The sequence below is a fragment of the Salmo salar genome, chromosome 22 (assembly GCF_965601325.2).
Source record: "Salmo salar chromosome 22, fSalSal1, whole genome shotgun sequence".
NCBI lineage: Eukaryota > Metazoa > Chordata > Actinopteri > Salmoniformes > Salmonidae > Salmo > Salmo salar.
The window spans coordinates 21,789,423-21,805,860 of record NC_138312.1 but is presented as its reverse complement, the minus strand read 5'-3'; the positions used below and the strand labels follow the sequence as shown (position 1 = coordinate 21,805,860).

Here is a 16,438-nt window from a genome sequence, read left to right as displayed (position 1 = left end):
TATTAAAGACACCTGTCCACAACCTCAAACAGTCACACTCCAAACTCCACTATGGCCAAGACCAAAGAGCTGTCAAAGGACACAAGAAACAAAATTGTAGACCTGCACCAGGCTGAGAAGACTGAATCTGCAATAGGTAAGCAGCTTGGTTTGAAGAAATCAACTGTGGGAGCAATTATTAGGAAATGGAAGACATACAAGACCACTGATAATCTCCCTCGATCTGGGGCTCCACGCAAGATCTCACCCCGTGGGGTCAAAATGATCACAAGAACGGTGAGCAAAAATCCCAGAAGCACACAGGGGGGACCTAGTGAATGACCTGCAGAGAGCTGGGACCAAAGTAACAAAGCCTACCATCAGTAACACACTATGCCGCCAGGGACTCAAATCCTGCAATGCCAGACGTGTCCCCCTGCTTAAGCCAGTACATGTCCAGGCCCGTCTGAAGTTAGCTAGAGAGCATTTGGATGATCCAGAAGAGGATTGGGAGAATGTCATATGGTCAGATGAAACCAAAATATAACTTTTTGGTAAAAACTCAACTCGTCGTGTTTGGAGGACAAAGAATGCTGAGTTGCATCCAAAGAACACCATACCTACTGTGAAGCATGGGGGTGGAAACATCATGCTTTGGGGCTGTTTTTCTGCAAAGGGATCAGGACGACTGATCCGTGTAAAGGAAAGAATGAATGGGGCCATGTATCGTGAGATTTTGAGTGAAAACCTCCTTCCATCAGCAAGGGCATTGAAGATGAAACGTGGCTGGGTCTTTCAGCATGACAATGATCCCAAACACACCGCCCGGGCAACGAAGGAGTGGCTTCGTAAGAAGCATTTCAAGGTCCTGGAGTGGCCTAGCCAGTCTCCAGATCTCAACCCCATAGAAAATCTTTGGAGGGAGTTGAAAGTCCGTGTTGCCCAGCGACAGCCCCAAAACATAACTGCTCTAGAGGAGATCTGCATGGAGGAATGGGCCAAAATACCAGCAACAGTGTGTGAAAACCTTGTGAAGACTTACAGAAAATGTTTGACCTGTGTCATTGCCAACAAAGGGTATATAACAAAGTATTGAGATAAACTTTTGTTATTGACCAAATACTTATTTTCCACCATAATTTGCAAATAAATTCATTAAAAATCCTACAATGTGATTTCCTGGAATTTTTTTTCTAATTTTGTCTGTCATAGTTGAAGTGTACCTATGATGAAAATTACAGGCCTCTCTCATCTTTTTAAGTGGGACAACTTGCACAATTGGTGGCTGACTAAATACTTTTTTGCCCCACTGTATTTCAGCTTCTATTTCTTTCATCACATTCCCAGTGCGTCAGAAGTTTACATACACTCAATTAGTATTTGGTAGAATTGTCTTTAAATTGTTTAACTTGGGCCAAACGTTTTGGGTAGCCTTCCACAAGCTTCCCACAATAAGTTGGGTGAACTTTGGCCCATTCCTCCTGACAGAGCTGGTGTAACTGAGTCAGGTATGTAGGCATCCTTGCTCGCACACGCTTTTTCAGTTCTGCCCACAATTTTTCTATAGGATTGAGGTCAGGGCTTTGTGATGGCCACTCCAATACATTGACTTTGTTGTCCTTAAGCCATTTTGCCACAACTTTGGAAGCATGTTTGGGGTCATTGTCCATTTGGAAGACCCATTTGCAACCAAGCTTCAACTTCCTGACTGATGTCTTGAGATGTTGCTTCAATATATCCACATCATTATTCATCCTCATGATGCCATCTATTTTGTGAAGTGCACCAGTCCCTCCTGCAGCAAAGCACCCCAACAAAATGATGCTGCCACCCCCGTGCTTCACGGTTGGGATGGTGTTCTTCGGCTTGCAAGCCTCCCCCTTTTTCCTCCAAACATAACAATGGTCATTATGGCAAAACAGTTCTATTTTTGTTTCGTCAGACCAGAGGACATTTCTCCAAAAAGTACGATCTTTGTCCCCATGTGCAGTTGCAAACCGTAGTCTGGCTTTTTTATGGCGATTTTGGAGCAGTGGCTTCTTCCTTGCTGAGCGACCTTTCAGCTCATGTCGATATAGGACTCGTTTTACTGTGGACATAGATACTTTTGTACCTGTTTCCTCCAGCATCTTCACAGGGTCCTTTGCTGTTGTTCTGGATTTGATTTGCATTTTTCGCACCAAAGTACGTTCATCTCTAGGAGACAGAACACTTCTCCTTCCTGAGCGGTATGACAACTGCGTGGTCCCATGGTGTTCATACTTGCGTACTATTGTTTGTACAGATGAACTTGGTACCTTCAGGCGTTTGGCAATTGCTCCCAAGGATGAACCAGACTTGTGGAGGTCTACAATTGTTTTTCTGAAGTCTTGGCTGATTTCTTTTGATTTCCTCATGATGTCAAGCAAAGAGGCACTGAGTTTGAAGGTAGGCCTTGAAATACATCCACAGGTACACATCCAATTGACTCAAATGATGTCAAATAGCCTATCAGACGCTTCTAAAGCCATGACATAATTTTCTGGCATTTTCCAAGCCGTTTAAAAGGCACAGTCAACTTAGTATATGTAAACTTCTGACCCACTGGAATTGTGATATAGTGAATTATAAGTGAAATAATCTGTCTGTAAACAATTGTTGGAAAAATTACTTGTGTCATGCACAAAGTAGATGTCCTAACGGAATTGCCAAAACTATATATAGTTTGTTAACAAGAAATGTGTGGAGTGGTTGAAAAATGAGTTTTAATGAGTTTTCAACCACTCCACAGATTTCTTATATTAAGTGTGCCTTGAATTCTAAATAAATCAGACAGTATCACCAGCAAAGCACCCCACACCACCACCTCCATGCTTCACTGTGGGAACCACATAAGCAGAGATCATCCGTTCACCGACTCTGAGTCTCACAAAGACACGGCTGTTGGAACCAAAAATCTCAAATTTGGACTCATCAGACCAAAGGACAGATTTCCACCGGTCAAATGTCTGATCGTTTCTTTTTGCTTATTTGAGCTGTTCTTGCCATAATATGGACTTGGTCTTTGTTTAACACTTGCTTACTACATGATTCCATATGTGTTAGTTCATAGTGTATATAAATAAATAAATATATACTACCATTCAAAAGTTTGGGGTCACTTAAAAATGTTGTGCTTTTGAAAGAAAAGCACATTCAAATAACATCAAATTGATCTTAAATACAGTGTAGACATTGTTAATGTTGTAAATGACTTGTAGCTGGAAACGGCAGATTAAAAAAAAAAAAAATGGAGTATCTACATAGGCGTACAGTTGCCCATTATCAGCAACCATCACGTCTGTGTTCCAATGGCAAGTTGTGTTAGCTAATCAGTTTATCATTTTAAAAGGCTAATTGATTATTAGAAAACCCTTTTGAAATTATGTTAGCACAGCTGAAAAATGTTGTCCTGATTTAAAGAAACAATAAAACTTTAGCCTAGTTGAGTATTTGGAGCATCAGCATTTGTGGGTTCGATTACAGGCTCAAAATGGCAAGAAACAAAGAACTTTCTTAGTACACCAGTCTCAACATCAACAGTGAAGAGGCGACTCCGGGACACTGGCCTTCTGGGCAGAGTTGCAAAGAAAAAGCCATATCTCAAACTGGATAATACAAAGAAAAGATAAAGATGGGCAAAATAATGTTCTCTGCCTAGAAGGCCAGCATCCCGGAGTTGCCTCTTCACTGTTAACGTTGAAACGGGTGTTTTGCGGGTACTATTTACTGAAGCTGCCAGTTGAGGACTTGCGAGGTGTCTGTTTCTCAAACTAGACACTCTAATGTCCTCTTGCTCAGTTGTGTACCTGGGCCTCCCACTCCTCTTTCTATTCTGGTTAGAGACAGTTTGCGCTGTTCTATGAAGGGAGTAGTACACAGCGTTGTACAAGATCTTCAGTTTCTTGGCAATTTCTCACATGGAATAGCCTTAATTTCTCAGAACAAGAATAGACTGACAAGTTTCAGAAGAAAGGTCTTTGTTTCTGGCCATTTTGAGCCTGTAACCAAACTCACAAATGCTGATGCTCCAGATACTCAACTAGTCTAAAGAAGGCCACTTTTATTGCTTTTTTAATTAACACAACTGTTATCAGCTGTGCTAACATAATTGCAAAAGGGTTTTCTAATGATCAATTAGCCTTTTTAAATGATAAACTTGGATTAGCTTACACAACATGCCATCGAAACACAGGAGTGATGGTTGCTGATACGCCTATGTAGATATTCCATCAAAAATCTGCCATTCCCAGCTACAATAGTCATTTACAACATTAACAATGTCTACACTGTATTTATGATCAATTTGTTGTTATTTTAATGCACAAAAAAATTGCTTTTCTTTTAAAAAACAAGGACATTTCTAAGTGACCCCAACTTTTGAACGGTAGTGTGTTTTAGTCAAGCAGTAGCAATATATACACAATCTCGGTCGACCAACAGCCTAACGACCCAAGACTTGACTAGTCAACTAATTGGGGTCAGCCCTAAAGGGTTTCACATTCACCACTGACACCTATATTATGTCTTAACTTTGTAATACTGTTTTCATTATTCACATTGTGTTGAATTGATGAGTAGCCTACAATTAGTAAAAAAAAAAAAAAAAAAAAGACAATATTTATTGAAGTTAGTTCTGGGCATACTGATGTTTACAATGCTTTTGTGTACAAAACTGAAATGGTAGGCCTAATTGCTATTACTGTTCTGTATTTAATTTTCCAAATAATTTTATTGCTTTCTCATTAGGCTAATGTGTGGTACATTAATAGCCTACAGTTTGCGACAGTTGTTCTAGTGGAAAGAATTGGTTTCCTGTGTCCAATTAAGTTAGATGGCTCAAGCCCCCCAACCCCCACCCCCTTCAAAATATGTTTTAATGGGAAAATGATTTTAGTGTTGTTTTTTTTCCTAATCTTTGAAAGGGATTATTGCGCTGCAAACTGCAGGGCTCTGGAGTGGTTAACCAGGGATAGTGCTTATTGGATTGGATTACTCTGCTGCGGCGAGGAGCTCCATAAGTAGCTCATGTGCTAGCTTGAAAGCTGCCGAGCACAGAGCCACAGCCAGATCCACCAGGAGCATTGGAGGCGGTGTTATCTTCCAGACAGACAACCCCGTAATTCCCTAAACGGTGATTACGGCATCAAGACAAGGAAAACAATGAACCTAATACTAACTTTTCCCACTCGTCTCTTTCTCTATCTCAACCAGATTCCTTCCACAACTTGTGTGGAGCGACCAGAGATCACCCAAACCGATGAGGTTTTACTGATCCAGTTAAGATTGTGTTCCCTTTTCCACATTTGACAAGGTAAGTGTTCAGTAAGCACAATACCCTGTATTTCTACTCAAATTCTACACATCAATCTTGAGACTCACTCCACAGTCTTGCAACATAGCTACAATCAGACTACTCTCAGGTCTGCAGTTTTTCAGCGGCCATTTCATTACAAAATCTCAATAAGATATTGATACCACATTAGTAAATGTAACAGAAGCGGTACGACGACCAAGCTTGCATATGATTAACTTAAGCTGAGACCTGAAGAGCCAATGCCTTAACTTAGGCTGATGCGGTCTTCTGCTGCACCATAAACCTGGGTTCGAACCCCGTGGGTCATGTTGGTTCCATGAACCAGATGAGTCTCTGTCAGGAGGTCAAAGCGGGATGGAGTGTCACAGAGGTATCCCTGACACCTGAAGAACTGCATTGGACCCCGTTGTGTCAATGCCATCTGATGCACGGAAGACCCGTTGGTCCCATAAGCTGTAGGCCCAAATTCATATGGTATAACAACTGCATAGACCAACATGGAAGTATAATATTTCCAAAAAATAGCCTAACTTTTTACTCTTAGTATGTCAGTCTGTCAGATGCAGACAATTTGCCAAGTAATATTTTATTACTGATTAGTATACAGACCTGTAATCAATCATGTAAAAAAAATCACTGTTTTAGTATTTAATACTGTTGAACCATATACAATCCCCCAAAACCAGTTCCATTACAGCATCAGGCCTACATTTCACTGTCTGTCATAAATTGTTGCACTGATTAGTTGTGATTTATAGGGCTAGTTTCTGCCCATTTGTTATTTACACCATTTAGCCTTTTGTATTGGCAGTAGAGGTATGGTGTTTGAATTTTTGCGCATGCAATGAAAATGCATTCAATCATTTCTGCTTACTACCGGTAAGCAAGTTGAAAACTGAAGATGGTTGTGTAGGATTTCAACACTTATTAACATGTTAGAACCTTCACTCCAAACTGGAATCCTGTACGGCAGGTGAGGTAACAGTGTACATTGTCTGTTCCGGATTGATTCTGCCCATCAGTAGCAGGAGTAGTTGAGGCCTGTGCTGAGAGTTACAAACATGAGATAATATGAAGACATCCTGGTCACTCCATTTAAATCCGAATCACATTTTGAAAGTGGAAGGTATACTTCCTAGGAATATTTCAATTCTATAAAGACCCCAGACATTCATACTTTTGTAAGACCTAATCTACAGACTCTAATGTAACTGTAAATCTGAATGAAGTATTTAAGAAAGGAAACAGTGAACGGGATGGCTTTCCTTCTGCTTGTTTGGTGTAAAGTGTTACTAATTACTAGATTATGGAAGTAGGAACTCCATTCATTCGCCACATAGCACTGATGTGACGCAAAAGGTTGTGAGAAATATGAATCTGACTACTGTAAACTGGAAAGCAGTCGCGCCTTAAGGAAGTACGACATCAATGAATATCTACTCCCCCATCCGCAACAAGAAACAGGTCCCTGTCTTAATTGTTTTACTTTAATGAGCGTTTTTTTAAAATAAATTAACTGTTCTGTCATCGATGTCCATTATCGAAGGTGTGTATCCTATCTGAACATTTTTGAAGTTGGAAGCAAGAGTGATATTCCGGCTGTCATGATATAATACCTCGGGGCATGTTCATTTGATCAATATTAGGGCACTGAATTTTTTTTTTTTTTTTACTATAATTTGGTTCGTTTTCATTCATAAAATACGTTTTTCGAAAGAAAAAAAAACGAATTCCTATGTGAACTGTATCAATTAAGCATAGGCTATACGAAGGTGATGAATATAGTATTTATTTGATAATTGAAAACATATTGTTGTCACACCGCGTGTAAGTGACCTGGATTTATCACGTTTAATGCACTCAGGGAAGTGCATTTAGATGCTCCTCCTTAAAGTTTTATCTGCGATTGCCCAGACTGTATGTGCCGGGGGACGGCCTCGCACACATGCACCCGTCAAAACAAGAGCGATTTCGGTGGTGTCACTCCCTCTAGCTTCTAAACACATAATCAAAGGGATTTGCGTTACCAAAACATGCGTTTGCCAGAGTCAATCAATGAAGGAATCCTGAGAACACCACAACGCTGACTGCTGTTTTGTTACATTGTAGCGGAAAGAATGTCGGAAAGGGCCGATGATGACGTCAGGGGGGAGCAGCGCAGAGTGGCCAGGCAGCTGAAGCAGCAACAGCAGCAGATCCAGCGGGGAGAAGGCTCCACAGCAATGGCGACTGGTGCGGAGCGCAGATCCATGCCTAGTCCAGAAATAATGTTGGGACAGCCTTGGAGCAGCTGGGTCGATGCTGCCAAACTCCACGGCAACGACGGTGAGTGCTCGTGCGTACCTGATGTGTGTGTAGAATCGAGACATAACGATGATCGTGAGCTTTTTTTGCTGATTGCGTGCAGTTTTTGGAATACGAAGAAACGCTACTGTTAACAACAGCAGAAGCAAGCAAGTGCAACTATTTACCTTCGTGTGTATCCGATTGCCTCTTTTAGGTGCTGAATCAGAGGAAAGTTTGAAAGAGTTCGGGAAAAATCGAGAAGCCATGCGACTGTGCAGAGATGGTGAGTGTTCTCGCTTTTGTCAAAGCCAAGGTGTGTTTTGGTTTTGTTGGGTTGCACCGGCTGAAATCTGGTTGTTCTGTTGAACAAGTCCACCACACTGACTGGTGACAACACAAGTCTGATCAATCAGTGATATAGCCCAGGAATCTATCACCAATAGTTGACACCTTGAAGAGGGGGCGCTTATCTTCTGACCCTAAGTAGGTAACCACCGCAGGTAACAACCAGCGCTTATTCAGTGGGGTCCGTAAAGATGCATGTCATGTGATAAAGCTGAAATGTATGTTTATCTTACACAACAGAGAATTTATTGTCTGTTTTACACCATTTCTGTCTGACTGTTCAGTATCATTGTGCCCACCTGAAAACGCCTGTGTGTGAAGTTAGGGGATGGGCACACTCAGTGTGGTGATGGCACTTTCACAGTTAAAATGGGTGCAAGGAGGTTGTCATTGAAGCTAGAATCTTAATTGAAACAATAAGAAAGCGGACACCCGCCTATGTTTTGGTAAAAAGCCGAGGGAAGGGCCTGGAGAAATAACTGTTCGCAAATTCATAGAGCAAGCCATAGATGCAAGGACTAACCATCCATGGCAATTAGTCTATTCATGTTTTGAGACTATACAGGGTTTGTTTACAAACATTGGAATAAAACAAGTTATATTCTTCAAGAATCAACGCCTATACAGTACCAATGAAAAGTTTGGACACAACTACTCATTCCATGGATTTTCTTTATTTGTGCTATTTTCTACATTGTAGAATAATAGTGAAGACATCAAAACTATGAAATAACACATATGGAATCATGTAGTAACTAAAAAAGTGTTACACAAATCAAAATGTATTTTATTTTTGAGGTTCTTCAATGTAGCCACCCTTTGCCTTGATGTCAGCTTTGCACACTCTTGGCATTCTCTCAACCAGCTTCATGAGGTAGTCTCCTGGAATGTATTTCAATTAACATATGTTCTTTGTTTAAAGTTAAATAGTGGAATTCCTTTCCTTCTTAATGCGTTTGAGCCAATCAGTTGTGTTGTGACAAGGTAAGGGTGGTATACAAAAGATAGCCCTATTTGGTAAAAGACCAAGTCCATATTATGGCAAGAACAGCTCAAATAAGCAAAGAGAAACGACAGGCCATCACTACTTTAAGACATGAAGGTCAGTCAATCCGGAACATTTTAAATAATTTTTCATGCTTTTTTTCAAGTGCAGCCGCAAAAACCATCAGGCGCTAGGATGAAACTGGCTCTCATGAGGACGCCACAGGAAAGGAAGACATCAACTGTTCAGAGGAGACTGCGTGAGCAATGGACATTAGACAGGTGGAAATCTGTCCTTTTAGTCTGATGAGGCCAAATTAGAGATTTTTGGTTCCAACCACCGTGTCTTTGTGAGACGCAGATTAGGTGAACGGATGATCTGAAGCATGGAGGAGGAGGTGTGATGGTGTGGGGTGCTTTGCTGGTGACACTGTCAGTGACTTTATTTATAATTCAAGGCACACTTAACCAACATGGCTACCACAGCATTCTGCAGTGATACGCCATCCCATCTGGTTTGCGCTTAGTGGCACTATCATTTGTTTTTTAACAGGACACCTCAAGGCTGTGTAAGGGCTATTTGACCAATAAGGAGAGTAAAATATATTTAGTATTGTTTAACACTTTTTTTTGGTTCCCATATATGAGTTATTTCATAGTTTGATATCTTCAATATTATTCTACGATGTAGAAAATAGTAAAAATAAAAACCCTAGAATGAGTAGGTTTGTCAAACTTTTGTGTCTGTGTGAATTAATGTAGCAACTAAGGATTCTAGCTTTAAAGTGCCAATATGTAATTCTTTGGGCAACCCGTCCAAATTCACATAGAACAGATTCTTCTTAGAAATGTCTATCTGTATATTTCTATTTCTTAAATGTAGTTTTTGTGTTTTTTTTTTTACTTTCGGTTTTGTACACCAGCTGAAACAACAATATTTTATGGAATATGCTTATGGAAAATATATTTCACAGCATTTTAGATGGTAAAATTACTCTCTATAGTACACTAGCGTATTTTGTCTCACAAACTGAAATTAGGCTAACTATTAAGAGTTTTGGCAACCAGGAAATTGCAGAGCGATTTCTACATAGTGCAACTTAAAGAATAACTGCTATTCTTGTTGGAAACTGTCTAAAACCTCGGATGGCTTTCCTATGTCAGTTGAATATTTATAGTGCTACTAAATTACTACACATTCACATCTTTGTTGAGCACATTTATATTAGCACACTCAATAAAGTACTGTATATTTACAATATTAACAACAAAGGATGGCCTTACTCTTTGTTTTGGCAGCTATGATCTATAATAGATTTATTACATGGGTTGGTGTCAGTGATCTGAACAAGACTGCCTTGAAATGTTATAATTCCCATGCTATAAAATGAGACAGCCTTGTGCTTCTATGTGCAACACTGATGTAAAAAACAAAATATAATGTAGTAAAAACCCATAGCCATCAGGAGCCATAGTTGTCCTTTTGCACACAAAAAATCTGAAGAATATGATGTTTTTTAGTAATGGTGACTTGAAACTGTGCTGTAAATAGTCACTCTACGTTGAAGTTGCCGTAAGCACAAATCTAGGGTCAGCATGCCCAATCCTAACCTTTAGTATGGTAACAAGATACACTATCCTCAGGGTAAAGTCACGCTACAACTTGATTCCCAAAAAGCAGCTTGTAAAAATAAGCACTATACATGTAAGTACATCATGTACTGCACACAGTCAGTCTACAGTCTTTACTCACTGTTTGGGAAGTAAGAACGGAGATGAGGAAATAGTTTGTTATATTCATTACATATCTATAAGGTGATAAGGTAACCCATTTATAGTCAAGGGAGCAGTGGAAACGCCCCGATCACACCGGCAGCGTCGTTGCATTTTGGTACTCCAGAAGTACATTCATTTCCAATGGAACACTGTTTGCCTTTCAGCATTGCGTTGCAGAGGCAGTTGCAGTGTGTTCTGTGTGTTGGATTTCTAGAACGTATGCATCAAACTGTCTGCTTAGACGGCTTGATAGAAATGGTAGCAGAAGGTGAATGTTAAACTTTTGTTGCACACGTATCCAGATGAGGTGTGATCGAGGCGACACTCACCTCTGAAGTCCTCTAGCTGTTATGTGTCATAAGCCTACACTTGTGATGTCAGCAATACGTAGGCAACTCATTTCAGACTTTTCCAAAAAGCTTTTTTTCCCCTGTTGAAAAGGAAGCGGTTACACACTGTAGCCTACTTGTCAGGGCACTTATCTAACGGTGCATTTGCATTGGCAAACAATGGGGCCAGTGTGCACACCGCAGTGACATTGTACAATTAAGAACAAATCACTTGTATCCTACAGGTCTCACAGAAGCCACAACAGAAAACCAGACTTGTCTGATTTACACACTTATTTCCGGGCGTAAAAGGAGCCAAAACTGTTCAGCAAAGCACCTGGATCCAGCCAATTTGGACATGACCTTAATTTACATCTTCACTTTTTCTCAAGAAGACCAAGAAGCATGTTGACAGAATGTGATCAGGAAAGTCACTGTTGTGCAACTGCATTAGTCTACCTACAGTAGCCGATTATTTCAGTGATTTCAGGAAACGTTTTCGTTGTGTCATTTAGTGCTTGTTGAATCAATAAGGCGAGTATGGACCAGAGCGCGGTTTGTGTAAAATGTGGAATCGAAATGGGGATAATGTTCGCTCCAACAGTTCGAAGACCATTCCATTTTAGTGAGAATGCATATGAAATTGGTATTGTTTTGATAGTTTTGTCGAACCATATATCTACACACCTGATGGCGACTGAGAATGTATGGCTCGTCCCGCTGATTGTGCAGAGGTGAAATGTGGCAGTGATGTCCCACTGTAAGGTGTTGGTATTGTGACATGGCACCAGCTACATGCCTGAAATCCTGTCTGGCCACTGTTCGTCAGGCAGAGGTTTCCGGAACAGTTAGAAATGACCTGAACAGATGAAGTGAAATATCACTTGTCTTTTGAAAATGAATGGAAATATTTGCTAATGTTAGTAGACTGAGATGTTCTGCACTTTGTTTGTCCCTAATTGTTTGTGGGACCTGCAGGATCCAATGGGATGATATTAGTGCAATAAGCTGCAGTCTGTAGGAAACAGGGGAGCGCTGATCGTGTCCTAAAGACATCCAATAGACTAGAATACGACTTTATTAGAATAGAAAACAACTTTGTGTCCATTGGTTACAACAGAAATTTGTCTTCTGCCTTTCCCAACAACCCGAGGTGTGTGCGCACACACACACACACACACACACACACACACACACACACACACACACACACACACAAGTTGAGAAGCACAGGGTCAGCAGCAGTGCAGCGTCCCTGGATGGAGAGCAGTTGTGGGGGTCTAAGTGTCTTGCTCAAGGGAACAACGGCAGGAGATGATACATAGGATCAGAGACCAGCAGGCTTCCAGCTGCCAGTTCAGTTCCATTTTTCTGTTGCCCAGCCCGGGGCTTGAACCAGCAACCTTGCGGCTGCTGGTCCTCTCTAACCTCTAGGCTACTGCCACTAATGTCTTCCTTTCCTCAGTCTCTCTACCTCATGACCATGGATAGGTGCACACACTGGATAGGTTTTCCACCATGATGGCCTCCCCTATCACAGCCTCACCTATTGATTACAGTTCAGTGGTCTTGAAAGAAAAGAGATGAGTACAGGACAGCTGATGCTAGGGTGTGACCTTAGTTGGACTGCAGGCCGACTGGCTCCACACACACCTCCATTTCCAAACCCCTATCTCCTCTCTGTTTACCATTGGGTCCGCAAACTCCTACATGCTCTGGAGTGTCCTCTTCTCTTTATCTCCTAGCACATTGTCTTTCAGACCAAGCCTTGTGGAATGGGGGTATTATGGCTTACCCTGTGGATGACTACAGCTCTACCATGACCCACATATCTCCCTGGTGGAAAAGCCGTTCTTACGCACGCACGCACGCACGCACACACACACACACACACCTCTAGAGTCCAGACATGACACACTCACACATTGGAACGTGACTGAAGGATTCTCTCCTCTGATCTGCTTCTGAGTTCACACTCTCTCATATCTCTGACTTGCCTTCACCAATTTGCCTGATAGCAGACTGAGAGGGGGAGGCTGGTGAACGTAGTGGCAGCAGGTCAGAGGTTGCTGCCCTGTGTCCATGTGTGCAGTCAGCCTCTGTGCTGTGTGCCTCCAATAGCTGCTACTACTTTACCTTGATCATTCGTCACTGCCATGGAAAAGGGGGTGGGGGTGGGAAATGAACTGCTATCTACTTTCTCTCTCGCTCTCCCTCTCTCACACCTTCACCCTCTCTCACGCACACCTTCACCCGCTCTCCCTCATCTCCGTACCGGAGAATGAAATGGCACAGTGGAGCTTCACCACTTTTAAAGTCAGGCGTGCCACTGCCATGTCCTGAATGCAGAGTGGACTGGGGATTCAGCTCATTTAAGAGACCAGTGGACACCCATGATGGCCAGTGTGAGCTTTTGCATAGGAATTTATGTTAATGCAACTCCTATGAAAACAATTTCACCTTGACAATTAGGAATACACTCCAACTTTGTTTTCCACCCATTTAGATGTAAAGGGTTTGTTCTTAAGAAGGTACGGTAGTAGACCGTAGCTCTGTTTGGTAGGCCTATGAACTCTTTTTATGTCAATTAAGCAGAGGTTTTCATCTGAGCCAGTAGTCGATACTTCCACCTCAGTGGTAGGAGCTGACACTTAGTGAAGTGGGCCCAGACATTAACCCTGTGTTAAGTACGGGTCGCCTTGTTAATTCCCGGTCCACAGCAGCAAATGGCTTCCCTAAGAGCACAGGTAGGCTTTTGTGTGGACTTGAATAGCCATCGCCTTGGAGATGTCGGTGACGTTTCAAGTGTCCTTAGCCGTGTGTGTTGGAGGGCCTCGTCTGCCGTGGCGGTCAGGCGGACTCTCTGGGTGATTTCTTAATTAGCCCCTTCATTAGCTCTTTGCGATTCTCCTTGTGAAGGTCTCGTCTCCCAATGTGCCCCTCTGTTTTCCATGATCATGAGGCTTTCACCAACAAAGGAGGGAGTCGTTTGTGAGTGGGGGTGTTGAATCCACCAAACAGCCAATCGGATCTGTTTAGCCGGCATTTAACTAACGCAACGACTGACAAAGAATAAACATTTTGTAATTGTTAACCGGTTAACTGTTGAATGCCGTTTTCTTGTCACATAAGGTAACATGCATTCCTGTGAATGATGGTGTCCTTTTTTTTGCCTGGATGAATTTGTCTATTTGAGTATTTGCAGGTACGATACATTAAAGCCCAAGTGGTAGCCGCTCTCCCTCAGGCCGCTCTCCCCTCAGCCGCCCTCCCTCAGCCGCCCTCCCTCAGCCGCCCCCCCAGCCGCCCTCCCTCGCCCTCTCCTCTCTCTGTTTATTTGAAGACAGATCAATCAGACTCTGCCACTGGCTGTATTTCTCCTGCCTGCTTCACCTCTTTGTTCTGTAGCGAGTCTGTCTGTTTCTGCAGCAGGTAACCTTTGGAGTGATGGCTCGGTCCTCTCCTTATCGCTGGGTAGTTTCCTCTACTGTGAAATGGTTCTAGTACCGAGGAGTACCCTCTGCGTGTGTAATCTCTGCACCTGTACAATCGGTTTTTCTCTGGAATGATTGTTACCACACTCACTTTTTTTTTTTTTTAAATCAACCTTAACCATCTTAGAGTATTGAATGCTAGGCTCTATCTCCCTCCATAACACAGCATCATTCGAAATGTTTCATTCAGCAACTGCCTGTGTCTACCTGCAACATTTGAGGCTAGATGCTGGTTACCTTCATCCTGTTCATCTGTGTTTTTCCCTCCCCCATGGAACCACAGACATGCCCATATTTGGCCAGTGTCCAGCACAGGACGACTTCTACCTGGTGATGTGCAGCCACTGCAGTCAGGTGGTGAAACCCCAGGCCTTCCAAGCGCACTACGGTAAGTCTCTCTCTCTCACACACACACAGACCACCATCACTCATGCAAACATTGTCCCCAAGAGCTGATCCAGTATCGGGTTTTTATATTTTTTGGTTATATAGCTCTCCTGGCGGGAAAGGTTTGGGCAGGGAGAGAGCTAGAGTTGGGAATTGCCAGGGACCTCACGATACGATATTATCACAATACTTTGGTGCCGATAAGATATGCATTGAGATTCTCACATTTTCTTTATGTATTGTGATTTATTGCGAAATATTTGTCTGCTGCAGAGGGACAAGATAGTCATGAGAAAACAACATGTTGTCATCAGTCCAATTGGCTACCTTTTTAAAAAGATGGAGAATAAGCTATGAAGGAAAAATAGTTTTGGTGCCGCCAACTAGAGCATAAAAAATATTGCAATATTGTCAAAACAATACGATATATCATCAGAAATATCCCAATATGTAACTGTATTGATTTCTTTCCCCCGTCACTAAAGAGGACATTCTAGACTTGTGCTTTGGGGAAATCTGCTTGGCACTAATTTCTGTCAGAATGGCAGAACTACTCTGTGTGTGCGCATGTTCAAACACTATCAATGTCAGGAGGATTAAAAGCACACCTCCCGTTCTCCACCTCTAACATGAGAAAGGAGCACTCTGGCCTTTTGATTTCCACCGCCTGAGACATGTTTACAATTCTCCTGTTAATATTTGATGTGCTCCTCCGAGTCCGTTCCTCTGTGTGAGTGCAGCCTAATTGATTGTTTTAGCATGTTAAGCTGTCCCTGAGACGTCTGAAGATGTCTAAAACCTACGAGTTTCCTTCTCCACGGTGTGTGTTCTTAAACTGGCTCTTTGGCCGGAATGCTGGAAGGAATTTTATTTATTATGAATTTCAGAATCAAGGGATCGTTTTGCTGTGTATCTCGTTAAAACTAGCCTGTTGAACCCTCTGTGCACGCACTTGCGGAACGCGCACACACACACACACCCCTGTGCTTCAGTGCAGTTAAGAGAACTGCTCTCTCCACAGACACCAGACACCAGTGAGTGCCAGTGAGGTGGTGTAAAATCTAAACTCTCTCTCTCTCTCTCTCTCTCTCTCGTTAGTTCCTCTCCACAATAAGCTGCTAAGCATCAATTGGCATGTATGATTTATTAATTCCAGCTGTTCTTTAAGTAAAAGTTTGGAGACCTTTTTTAAATTGATTTCAGTGCGTACACTTTTTAGGCCTCCCTCCACTCACCGTTACCGTTGATACCTCTAGTAAAGAAGAGCAAGGAACTATCTGTTGTTCCTTGAGCCATTTCAATTAAGGGTTTTTGTCAATGAAATAGCTTAGTCTAAACTGACAAACTTATGTTATGGGTCATTCTTGAATATTTGATAGTTTTATCATGTTTTCTAACACATGGTGTGTATTGAATAGGTCAGTGTTCCGACTCCTCACAACATTGACAGAGGGAGGGCGTTGTAATGTTTTCGGCTTTGAGGCTTTAGTATGGATCTTTCCATCCTTATAAACAAATGAGTT

At 42.0% G+C, this 16,438-nt stretch overlaps 1 protein-coding gene across 3 annotated transcripts in view; it reads left to right on the top strand.

Moving 5' to 3' along the window:
* Window positions 1–16,438, top strand: part of LOC106583024 (ataxin-7) — a 45,306-nt gene that overhangs the window by 12,340 nt on the left and 16,528 nt on the right. For all 3 annotated transcript variants that reach the window (XM_045705503.2, XM_014166763.3, XM_014166762.3), the window contains 4 exons: window positions 5,212–5,311; window positions 7,424–7,639; window positions 7,815–7,883; window positions 14,812–14,916. In XM_045705503.2, coding sequence (XP_045561459.2) covers window positions 7,432–7,639; window positions 7,815–7,883; window positions 14,812–14,916 — 382 coding nt within the window. In that variant the 5' untranslated portion in view covers window positions 5,212–5,311; window positions 7,424–7,431. The remainder of the gene's footprint in view (window positions 1–5,211; window positions 5,312–7,423; window positions 7,640–7,814; window positions 7,884–14,811; window positions 14,917–16,438) is intronic.